The 13,178-nt window shown below is 28.4% G+C and overlaps 1 protein-coding gene across 1 annotated transcript in view; it reads left to right on the plus strand.

Annotated features, from left to right (window-relative positions):
- The first annotated feature begins 1,795 nt into the window (after positions 1 to 1,795).
- LOC132938359 (transformation/transcription domain-associated protein) overlaps positions 1,796 to 13,178 on the plus strand; it is a 38,911-nt gene continuing 27,528 nt past the window's right edge. The window contains exons 1-15 of the mRNA XM_061005146.1: positions 1,796 to 1,995; positions 2,064 to 2,258; positions 2,751 to 2,861; positions 3,060 to 3,248; positions 3,329 to 3,523; positions 3,626 to 3,792; positions 3,858 to 4,093; positions 4,152 to 4,356; positions 4,426 to 4,623; positions 4,694 to 4,946; positions 5,086 to 5,292; positions 5,354 to 5,679; positions 5,749 to 6,055; positions 6,116 to 6,261; positions 12,995 to 13,142. Of these exons, the coding sequence (XP_060861129.1) occupies positions 2,112 to 2,258; positions 2,751 to 2,861; positions 3,060 to 3,248; positions 3,329 to 3,523; positions 3,626 to 3,792; positions 3,858 to 4,093; positions 4,152 to 4,356; positions 4,426 to 4,623; positions 4,694 to 4,946; positions 5,086 to 5,292; positions 5,354 to 5,679; positions 5,749 to 6,055; positions 6,116 to 6,261; positions 12,995 to 13,142 (2,835 nt within the window). The 5' untranslated portion in view covers positions 1,796 to 1,995; positions 2,064 to 2,111. The remainder of the gene's footprint in view (positions 1,996 to 2,063; positions 2,259 to 2,750; positions 2,862 to 3,059; positions 3,249 to 3,328; positions 3,524 to 3,625; positions 3,793 to 3,857; positions 4,094 to 4,151; positions 4,357 to 4,425; positions 4,624 to 4,693; positions 4,947 to 5,085; positions 5,293 to 5,353; positions 5,680 to 5,748; positions 6,056 to 6,115; positions 6,262 to 12,994; positions 13,143 to 13,178) is intronic.

Consider the following 13,178-nt stretch of genomic DNA (forward strand, 5'->3'; position numbering starts at 1 on the left):
GGAGTTCCACGATAGTGTTATTGTTGGGATATCAGAAGTTTTTTAAAAACATATTTTTATGTACCGGCATGTAATATCATTGAATATAGTACTATCTATACTCAATGGTAATATATTTGCAGGTTTTTATGTTTTTATATTTATTATATTATTATATCATTATTATCATATTCCATTATTATAATAATATATGCATCTTTACCCCCTAGTGAGTCGTGACCATGGTTCAAAATTTATTGAAGTATCATTGCATCTTGGCCATTTCATGTAAAATTATACTGGTATAATGGGCTTTATTCATAGATGCACCATGATGACAAATGACGGATTTTAAATTATAAGATTTACCATCAACTTTAATATTGTTGTAGTGGGTACTGGGTAATAGATAATAGATATTATGGTTAGATTTGATATTTTTGTATTGACATAAATACATATTGATATTATATTATAAAATAATACGGCGCGGCGGTGAATACACACATGAACATACTTTAGATCATATAATATAATATATATATATATATAGCGTACAAATTGTGTAGCCAAATAAAACCACCAGTAGCGTAAGAACAGTATTCTTATCAGCTAAGTGACACCTTTTGCGGCTGTCCCCTGATCACCGTCGACTATGTCGTTACCAGTCCATTATATTATGATCCGTGGTCCGTGGATACTGGATATACAGGTCCTGGACTGGACACGAGATGAATATTGTGGTTACGAAATGTAGTACAACAGGTGGTGTTCGGGGGGATATTTTCTTCTTGGCATTACTAGCGCCGTCTTGGTGGATACTTACGGAACTAGAACATATCATACAATTTTCTAGTTCCATAAGTATCCACTAGGTAGGCGCTAGTAATGCTAAAAGGAAAATATCCCCCTGAACACCACTTGTTGTTCAACATTTCGTGGTCAACCCCCCACACCCTCCAACCTTGTCATGTCCAGTCCTGTATAATATCTTATGTCCGTGCCGTGGATATTATACCATAGAACCATTTATACCTGATGATTATACCTATCCTATCTATCTCGGTGCTTGTATCACTAGTTATCAATCATGAATTCCCAGAGAGAATGCAGACATGCAGTCTGTATATAATCATAATAATAATTATACCGACTTGGTGGGCGGACAGCCGACCGCAAAGCCGCAAAGGTTTTTCACTTTCTCCATCATTTATCATCAACACTCAAGTTATACTCTCCGCATCACGGTTTAAGATCTTAAATCGTGCTCCGCATTAATTGAATCATAGATATTATCATAATTTGTCATGGATATTATATTATATGCTTAAAATATATTATATTTTAAACCAAAATTAAAAATTAACTAATGATTGAATGTTTTCACCGCTACCGTTGGTTTTATTTGGCGCCACATTTATATCTTAGTCCGTGGTCCATTATAACTAATTATTCTATGATTATAATATGTGGATATGTGATTATATCCACAAATTAAGATCTCCTAATTCATGCCATTCGTGTGTATATCTTAAATCTTTAATAGTGTATTCGTGTTCCACTTATCATTCGTTTTCCACCCATATACAATAATATATTAACCAGCTGCTGGGTTCCACCCTTTTGATAATAAATATCATAAGCTAACCATAGATAATATAAGAATATTATATTATCTATGAAATTAACGCCCTCCCTGCTGGCCGCAAAAACTGTTTGTATTTTCCTTGAGATAATTCTCAGATTGAGGTTAATGTTTAAATTTTTCCGCTATTTGAAAATTGATAGTAAATATTAAATTTGTTTGAAACTTCGAGAATCGTTTCTTCAAAATGTGAATTATTCTAAAATATTCTATGTTCTTATTTTCTTTATTTTTATTAAAATATATAATATTTACTATAAGTATAAACATTATAAAGTGGCGAGTAACCTAATCATTCGTGAACACTATTATTATTATTGTTAATACTAATAAACAATAACACTACTCTAATGATGAAGTTATAATGAAAAGTTAGAACTATTACTGTTTATTAAAGGATGTTTAATCTATATTATATTGTTATTATTTATTATTATAGTGAAGTAAATAAATCATAAGTGGATAGTTATTTAAATAAACATTTATAATGGCGGCAGTTGTTAAAACCGAACCGATGTTGGATCATGAATCGATAATGGACAAATATCGTTCAGATATTACATTGTTAACAGATCCAAGTGTCGAAGATGAACAAAAATTAAAAATTGTCCAAACTTTGAATGAAAATTTTGAGGTATAAAATTAAACTTTTACTAGGAAAGTAATAATACATTTCTTTATGTTGTTGCATTAAGACATAAAATATATTTTTACCATGCATAGTACCTATGCATTATGAGCATATTTTTTTTCATTTTCAAATATTATTCATATATCACATTAAAATATAATTGAATATTTACAACTAAATTGTAACTATACACTCAAACCATATTAATAGTATGGTTTGTTATGTATTCTTAATTCAAGTTATATTATGATTTATTCTTGACTACCTTGTTTGTTGAGTACTATTTTAATGTAATTGTTTTCAATTATTATAGCTTAAAGCTAATAACTTATCTTTTAGCAAAACTAATATTTTTTTTTCAATTAGTTTCAACTTAGATACAATTTTAACTGTACATAAAAAAAAATGTAAATGTTTACAAACACTATAAATTAAAAGTTCATAATATAACTAACAACATTAATTTATTTATTTTTATTATTTCAAATTTTCTAGATGATTGTGGATTCTCATCAATATCCTACATTTTTAGAACATATGATCAAACATTTTATTCGCATTTTAGTTGATGGAGAACCATATTTTATAGCGGAATATCATATATTTGTAAGTTTTGAAGTACACATAATTTACAATAATTGTATGATGTTAAATTTTTGTATTCTAACTGTAAATTAAACTTGAATAGTTATTTATGTTATAAACTTATACAAATGAATTGACCTAACTAGATTATTAATATGATGTATTACTACAACACTAATAAAATTATACTTATAATTTATATGTAAATTGTGTTGATAGCAAGTAAGAAAACTGGTACTAGAAATGATTTATAGACTACCGTGTAATGAATTTCTTAAACCCCATGTTGATCGGCTTGTAACATTGTGTATGAAGCTCATTCAAACTGATAACGAACAAAATGGAATTTCATGTATACGTATTATTGTTGAATTACAAAAAAATTTCAGACCTCCATATAACACTGAAGTAAGTTAAAAAATAATTTTTAACTAATTAAATACAATTATGTAATAGTTAAAATATATATTATGTATATTGTATAATAGATTAGTAAATTTCTTCAAAATACTAAAAAAATTTATTGGGACATACCTGACAACATGGAAAAAATATTTAGCATGAGAACCCAACAAAGACTGCGTATTAATGATCTATCTACAGTTGATATAAGTGAAATTCTGGATAATACATATTCAACAATTGTTATTAACTGTGAAACATCAGAAAATAATATTGAGACGGTAAATTTAATATTATATTATATTAAATAAGTAACTTAAAAATTGAAACCTATTTTAGTATTTTATTTTATTCACTATTTTATAACTCTATATTTTGTTTAGTATAACGTTATTCCGCGAAGTATTTCATCATTAAAAATATTGCAAGAATTGCCAATAGCAATTGTACTTATTTATCAACTTTATAAAGATAATGTTAAAAGGGAACTTAGTGAATATATTCCAACCATTATACGGATTATACCTCTACAACCATCAACACTTTACAAGTATATAATCAGAGTATACAATATTGATAATAAACTTAATTTATAATTGTATAAAATATTTATAGATCACATTCAAATTATAACAAGGAAATTTTGGTTGAATTGGTATCAGCCCAAATTAAAGTTTTATCTTATCTAGCATTCGTTATTAAGCCGTTTACAGAAATTGTAACCGTTCATTCTACACAATTAGTTGAAGGAATGATTGGAATGTTGGAATCATGTCCTATGGAAGTAACACATCTTAGAAAAGAACTTTTGATCGCATCAAGGCATATTCTTAATACAGAATTACGAATAAGTAAAAATAAATTGTTGTTCTTTAAATTTAAAATTTTTACTTTTGTTTATTTTTTTAGAATTTATTCCATACATGGACAAATTACTTGATGAAAATACACTACTTGGCCGAGGATGGACTACTACAGAAAATTTAAAACCACTGGCGTATAGTACTATTGCTGATCTTATTCATCATGTTCGAGTTCATTTATCACTACCAACAATTGTAAAAGCTGTTAATCTTTTTGCAATCAATGTTCATGATCATAGTTTAACTCCTAGGTAAGAGAAAATAAAACACTGTATGAAATAAAAACTAAAATGTAATTTATAAATAAAAAAATATTTCAGTATCCAGTTAATGTGCTGTAAAATGTTAATGAACTTAGTAGACTGTATTAGACAAAGAAATGGTGAAGATGTTCCCAATTTAAAATGCACTCAAGGAGAAACAGTCAGTTTTGATCTTTTAATACGTATTATTCAAGTTTATGTGCTAAAACTTAAAGTTGTTTCTAAATTATACATACCAGCTATAATTTCTAAAAAGTACTTTATTCAATAAAATATGTACATTTTTAAGGTGTTAAAATATTAAATATAAATTACTTTATTTTAGTGCCACTAAATCATTATCATCTGAATCATCACAAATTCCAGACATCAATGAAGGTGAAACTATTGACGAAATTGTAAAAAAAGAAGTAAAAGAGTTAACTAATAGTCCTGGTGGAAAAAAACTTCAAGAAAAAACAAAATATGTGTTCTCTTCATCACCAACAGCTTTATTTTCATTGCCAGAGTGTAGGACGTTAGTCAAAGTTATAATTTGTGGTATAAAAACAGCAGTTTGGGGTATTGCTACAGTTAAGGTACATTAAACAATTGAGATTAAAGATAAAATACAAAAATATTTCATTATTGTAAATTGATATTCAAATAATTGTATACCATTATTTATTTGTATCTACAATTTTTATTATGCCACATTATTTTTATCTTTAATTTCAGACTAACAAAGAAGATGATTCAGGAAGTACAACAAAATTACCAGTAAAACCTCAACTTGTAAAAATTTATTTAGGTCTTGTTAAATGGTCTTTACAAGCTATGGATGTGCATATGGTAAATCCATTGAATAATCAAAATACCAATGCCAATGTTTTAAGACCACGATCAAAAGAAGAAAAAGAAGCAATGGACCATTTAAGCAGTATTGTAAGTATTATTGGAATTTAAACATTATAAAAAAATAACCCTATATTTTTTTTTTCTGTAGTTTACCTTATTACCTCCAAGTACATTTAAAGAAATATTTTCCACTACAATAGCTTATTTTGTTGAGCGAGTAGAAAAAAATCATGCTTTAATGTACATTAGTGAATCACTTTTAAATAATAGCCTCAACACATCAGAAACATCTTCCATATTTGCAACATTGTTATTAGAACATTTACTCAGCAAAATGGAAGATATGGGCAGTGGAAATGCTGAACGAAGTAATTTGTATTTAAAACTTTTTAAGCAAGTTTTTGATACGGTTAATCAGTATTCAATTGAAAGTGAACAAACACTTCAACCTTACTTAAATCAAATTGTTAACAGGTAAGTTTTAAAAAATAAATTTAATTTAGTAGTAAATTATATTTTACTCTGTATTTTATTAATTTGCAGCTCAATGAAACTAGCTTTAACTGCTAAAGATCCATATTACTATTTTTTACTGTTGCGTCCTCTATTTCGTTGTATTGGAGGAGGTGCACATGGAGTTTTATATCAAGAATTTTTACCTCTTTTACCAAACTTATTAAAAAGTTTAAATAGCTTACAATCTGGCTTACATAAACAAGATATGAAAGATTTATTTGTGGAATTGTGTCTTACTGTACCTGTTCGTTTAAGTTCACTATTACCTCATTTGCCTCTACTTATGGATCCATTAGTTTCTGCTTTGAATGGATCTCCATCATTAATTATTCAGGTTAATATATTTTGTTTGTAAATGAGTTTTTCAAGTATAATTTATTTTATTATTTTTTAGGGTCTTAGAACTTTAGAACTATGTGTAGATAACCTGCAAACAGATTTTCTGTATGAACATATTCAACCAGTAAGAGCTGACTTAATGCAAGCTCTATGGCGTTCGTTGCATAATACTAATGATAATGTTTATCCTGTAGCATTCAGGTAATATTTTATTTAGATTTAAATACAAATCAAATAAAACCAATTCATTATTTGTTATCATCTATCATTAAGATTATCTTCATAGGCATTTGCTGTTTCTGTTTAAAAGTCCGTAACACCATATTTAAGTTTAGCACAGATCACGTTTAACTTTTTTAGTTTAAAAACTAGAGCGAATTAACCAATTATGAAACTTAATAGTAAGAACATTATCTGTGTTTGTATGAGAGTTTTTTACTATAGTTCAATTTATTAGCAAGTTTTGTGTATATAATCATTGATACTTGATAGTATTTATAATCAATGTTATAATATCGCGTATATTAAAAATATTTATTTATCACTTAAAAACTGAATTATCGTAAATTCACACACAATCACAGATAATGTTTTTCCCATTAAGTTTCGTATTATTGGTTGATTCGCTCTAATTTTTAAACCAATGAAGTTAAGCGTAATCTGCTGAGCGTACATTTTTTATGTTGCCCACTTGTAAACGTAGACGACAAATGTCTGTATAGTGTCCTCTTAAACAATAAAGTTCAATAAAAAAAACATAGGAAGTCTTACTGCTCTATGGTAGGTTTAGTTAGTGCTTATACTTTGTGTACCTCATAACAATTCACTGTAGTGGTTTTTTTTAAAATTTAAATTCAATGATACATTTTTGCATCTTAAATATAATTCTTAGTGGAAATGTTCTGTCTGCATATATGTCCAAGGATATTTTATTATTTACTTAATCAGGTATACTATTTTTAGTAGGCTTCTTCAACAATATCAATATTTTGTTTGGATATCGATATCGCAAACTTTTTTTCAGAAATTTAGGTATCGATAATCGATGTACATCAAGAAAACTGATTTTCATGCTAAAGCTCTTGAAAAATATATTTCAAAACAATTAATTGTTGATATAATACCCACTAGTTACTACCTAGTACCCAGTCAATTGAGTATTTGAGTATTGGCATTTATGATAGTCATAGAGATATCGGAATATCGATATATCAATACCTAAATTTTTTTTTCGATATCGCGATTCAATATCGCCCAATTCAAAACGATATCGATATTCAAAATTATATCGTTGAAGAAGCCTAATTTTTAGTTACATGGTTGGTTAAAATAATTTTTTCACTTAACATAATATGTTATTAATTATTATAATACTATCATATATTATTAACTTATTGGTCAATACCATAGAACGATTCATAGTATTTTACAACTGTCAATTATTCTATATTATTAGTCTAATATTTTTAAAATGTATATTTATACAGAAAGTAATAAATAGGGCAGTGAAGTTATTGCATTAAAAAACTCACTAAATTGATTGCATTATTGCATTAAAATGGAATCCACCTCTCTCACTCTCTATAAATCTCCCCATTCATGCTCCTCAATCTGCTCCCCTAAAATCATTTTATAACTTTAGCAAGGCAGACTACATACAGATCACTAAATTATCTAACCATTTCAATTGGAAACGTACCTTTCTTTCATACTCCCCCGATGATGCCATGTCTGTCTTCCTTGATGCTCTCCATTATTCAATTTTATCTTTTGTTCCTAAAATCTTTTTTCACCCTTCCACTTTTCCCTCATGGTACACTAATGAGCTGAAAGAACTAGTGTTTGCTAAGCCACGCTATTGCACGTACAGCATGTGATATACAGAGTACATCACATTCCGATACAGCAAACCTTTTTGCTACATATTTTTCTTCTGTGTTCACCTAGCCTTCACCGACTCCATCCCAGACATTTCATCCTATCTGCCACTTTTCACTCCCGTCTAATGCCCATTTTTTGATTAGTGACTTCTACCAATGCTTATGTTCCCTTCGCAATATAAAGTCTGTTGGTCCAGATGGTATCCTAGGTGATTTCTTATACAAACTTCGATCTGTTCTAGCAGAACCGTTATGGTTATTATTTAGGCTTTCTATTGACTCAGGTATCTTTCCGTCTGCACTTAAACTTGGCTCAATTAGACCCATATTTAAGTCTGGTGATTCTACAGATGTTTCAAACTATCGTCCAATAACTATCCTCCCTCATTTATTCAAATTATTTGTAACACTGGTCCTTAACTCAATTCGCTCCTCTTTGAACCATGTTCTTATTGATGAGCAGCATGGCTTCCGTCCTGGCAGGTTAACTGTTACTTGTAACCTTAGTCTTCAATCATATATTTATGATTCTTTTCGCGATAACTACCAAGTAGATGTAATCTACAGAGACTTTTCCAAGGCTTTCGATCGTGTTGATCATAATCATCTTATATCAACATTAGACTCTATAGGCATCGGTAAACCTCTACTATCCTGGCTACACTCTTACATCACAAATAGGATCTAATGGGTAACTGTTGATTCCACCTCTTCGGACCACTTTACACCCTCCTCGGGTGTACCACAAGGTGCTGTTCTTTCTCCACTTCTGTTTACCCTATTCGTAAACTCAGCCGCCTCCATCCTACTGCATGCCAAACTCTTTATCTTTGCTGATGATATGAAAATCTTTTTCCGTATAAAATCCATCTCAGACTGTCACCTTCTTCAAAACGACGTTTAGCGATTAGTGGCATGGGGCGAATCCTCGGGACTAGCTCTTAATATTTCTAAATGTTCAGTAATGACTTTCTGTCGTATTAATACTGTAATCATGCATACTTACTCCGTAAAGGGCACCCCCTTGATAATTTGTAATAATTATGTAAAGGATTTACTCTTACACTGAACCTGTGCCCTAATATGCACATTCAGATAATCTGTTGTAAGGCTCTTAAACTGCTAGGTTTCATAAACCGTGTCTCTACAGATTTTCACTGGCTCACACCACTAAAAACTCTTTTCTGTTCCTTAGTCCGTCCCATCCTTGAGTCCCAACCTAACCATCCTCTGGGACCCGTCCACCGCTTCTGCACGTAGCATGATAGAAAGGGTACAAAGAAAATTCCTCCGTCACTCTGCTTATAAGTTAAACATATCCTGTTCACCTCACGATTACACACCAATCCAACACCTTTTTTCTTTACAAAGCCTCGCTGATCGTCGTCACTTAGCTAACTTATCATTTTTATCTAATCTTCTTTCCTCTAAAATTTACAGTCCTGAATCACTATCCCGTGTCTCATTTAATGTCCCATCTCGCCGTACACAATCATCTGTTCCATTCCATATACCTTTCTCTTCCTCAAATTACTATCTTAACTCACCGATCATCCGTCTAATGCGCATTGCCAATACTGACCCTTCATTCTCACTCTAAAATTCAACCTCGTTTCCATAAAGCAAAACTATTACTATTATATTCATGTTATTATAGAGTTTGTCCCATATTGTAAAATAAAATAAAATAAATAAATAAAATAAAATATATTAATAAATAATAATAAAAGGATGGGTAAGTGGATGTCGCTCTGCTGTGCAGTAGGTTACAAGTGGGTCACTGTAATGGATGGTGTTAAATTTGAATTCAATCATATAATATTGTACCTATAAGAAAAACGATTCTGAGCGAAGATGGTCAGTCAGCCTATCATACCAAGTATATTTGATGATATTATTGTGAATAAAGTAATTTATATATAACCTATTTACGTGGAGCCTTGTTTTAAATTTTCAATCCTTAGCTATAAAAGTTGAACATTTTATAAATTTTTAACTACAAAATAATTTGTCAAAATTTAAACTTTAAATGCTTATAAAAAAAAATTGTGCCAATATATTTTTAATATTTTTCAACTGCTATTGTAACAATATATCAGGGGCCTTTACAATTTTCACTCTTTTTTACCTAATAAATAAAATTTTATTGATATGTGTATCGAAAAAAAAAACTAAAAGAATTCTGACAATATTCGTAAACAACTCAAAAAGAGTCAAAATATTTTAAAAATTGTATGGTGTATAGAAAATGAAAATATAAACATTCAGTAAAATTTTCATGTATCTACAGTTATTCGTTTTTGAATCGTTACATGAAAAATCGAGTAAATATCAAATGTTGTAAAAATATGAATTTCAAACGCTTATAAAAATTTAATTTTACCTTATTGTAGACATTTTTTTTTTTTTGATAAAGGTAGAAAAACTTATGGATAATCTTGTATCACATTCTCAAATCTTAGATTTAAAAAGAAAATTTTTATGAATTTCTAACTCAAAATAATTTTCAAATGTTCGTAATTTTTACGTACTTTGTCAATATTTGAACTTTAAATGCTTATAAAAAAAAATTGTGACTATGGATTTTTAAATTTTTTAATCTGCCATAGAAACAATAACCTAGGAGCCTTCCATTAAATTTTCAAGCTTTTTTAACCAACAAATAACATTTTATTGATACTTATAGAAAAAGACTAAAAAAAATGGAAACTGAAAATGTCCGTAAACAGCTCAAAATAAGTCAAAATATTTGGAAAATGTTATGGTGTATAGAAAATGCTTATATAAATGTTCAGTCAAAATTGCATGTACCTACCATAGAGTTAAATCAAAAACCAAAATCGATTTTCTCAAAAACAGATTTTGCGTAAAAATTCCCGTTTTTCCTTAATTTTTCTTTTGTTTTTCACATCGTGTTTGAAAACTACTGAGAAATTTTTACTTTTGACCTCCCCCAAAGTACCAATTACATTCACTTTCCTATCAGAAAAGTTACTGTTGAAGGAAATCCAAGCACTTTTACTGTCCTAAAAGGTGATGACAGACACAAAAAAATTTTTAAAAAACACTCATCATTGTAAAATCAATACATTCATCGCTTCGCTCAGAATCTTAAATTAAATATGATTCATATTTTTTTTAAATAATCTTTAATCAGTTTGACTTTTGGCATTTTAACGGACGAAATACGTGCGACAAAGTATAAAGAACGACTTTAGTACGGGCCATGAAAACATGCGGATGATTCTAGCGGCCCCAGTACTGTATTGTACCTTTATAAACTATTACATCTATATTAGTTATTACTAGTTACAATTGTAAAAGTGCCTTGATAATAAAAGCTCTATCAAGGTACTCTAGTTACAATACGATGTTGGTATTTTTAAATATAACTGAATGCTGTTAGTATATTTTATTGAGGGAAAAGTTTTTATCTTAACAACCTAAATGCGATAATCGCTTTATGGAATTATTAATAAAATAATAAGTATTACAACAAATATAGAAATTTGTCCACTGATACTTTTATTTTATATATTAAATCATATAATCTTAAATGTAAACAAAAATTATGAAAAATAGTTGAAATTGCAGTAAAATTAAAAAAGTCGCCAAAATTGCATTTATTGCAATATAATTTTTTTTATTTAAATTAAGAGCTTAACGAACATATTCTAAGCTCACTCAGCAATAAATATAAGCATTTACAAAAAACATGCAAATGCAATAACTTCACTGCTCTAGTAATAAATTATAATGTACATTTAAACGATGAAAGTTTCAATGCCCTACGATTAATCATATTTGAGCTACAACAAAAATTCCATAAGAGAAAATTCAAAATATCATTCATTTTTTGTTTAAATATCCGATTTTAAACTTCATAATACGTTTATGAAAAGTGTTTGTAAATATGTATTTTTGGTATTTTTTAAATAGCTGTAGAAACAACTTATAAAAGAAACCTTATTTTAAATTTTAAAGCTTTTTGGGTAATCATGTAGTATGCTACCTTTTACTACTTTATTAGTGTAGTATGCTACACAAATTCAATTACTTTGATATTTAGTATAGTTGTGAGTATTGTGGACCATTACGATTTACTTTCATCATTGATTTAAGTATATTTAGGTACTTACAGTAATTAATTTTAATACATACATTTATTGAATTACAATGTTATTTGTTAGCTTTAATAACAAAAGGTATAATTATTAGTTTTATATAAAAAAAAAAGTAACTGGATTTTGACTAAGTTAACTTTTATAAGTTAAAAAAAAATTAAGGTAACTTTTAACTTTAAATTTAACTTAAATTTTTTTCTATATTAAATTAACTTAACGAGTTAAAAATAGTTAACTTGCTCAGCGTTGGATATTTACCAGTTTTCACGATGACTATTTAGCTATTATAGTATTGAATGACCATTGTAATATGTTGTTTATCTTAATAACTCAAGTCACATGTACTTTGTGGTAATAAAATAAAATAATACTGTATGTAGGAGTAAGTATGACTGGTATGTCATAATTTCTGTTAGTTAGCATACTACATGTGTACAGTTTTTTGGTATGTAGTATACTTCAAGAGTAGGTACTATTTTCACTCTTGACAATTTATTACTAAAACCCACACTTTATATTAAAGATTGAAATTTGAAAGACTTTTTAACAAAATAAAACATTGTAAAATCAATACATTTATTGCTCTGCTCAGAACCTAAAAACCTACTAACTTGTGTTAGTGTTTAATATTTATAAATTATAAGTCATCAAGTAAGGGTAGTGTTACCACTGGGTGACTCCTCTAATTAAATAATCATGTATCTTTTTTTCTATTTCCACATATTCTTATTGTTCCTAAAGGAATAGATTGTATATACCGTATGAATAATAAAAAATAAAAAATAAAAATAAAAAATAAAAAAATATTTATAAGTGAGAAAATCCAGTTAAATGTAGTGGTGTATTTGAATAAGCCTATCTTTCTGTAAAGTATATTTTTTTAGTAATTATTAGTAAGCATTAAGTAATTTAATTTTTATATTTATCTAGAGTTTTAGGGAAATTTGGTGGTGGTAATCGTAAGATGATGACTGAACCTCAACGACTGGATTATTCAATGCATAGGCAGTCAACAAAACCAGCTATTATCATTAAATTTAATGAACATACTGAATCAGTAACATTTAATGTTGATATGGTTTGTAAATATTTATGTGTATAATTAAATTTAGTT

This window comes from Metopolophium dirhodum, chromosome 2 (assembly GCF_019925205.1).
Source record: "Metopolophium dirhodum isolate CAU chromosome 2, ASM1992520v1, whole genome shotgun sequence".
Classification (NCBI taxonomy): Eukaryota; Metazoa; Arthropoda; class Insecta; order Hemiptera; family Aphididae; genus Metopolophium; species Metopolophium dirhodum.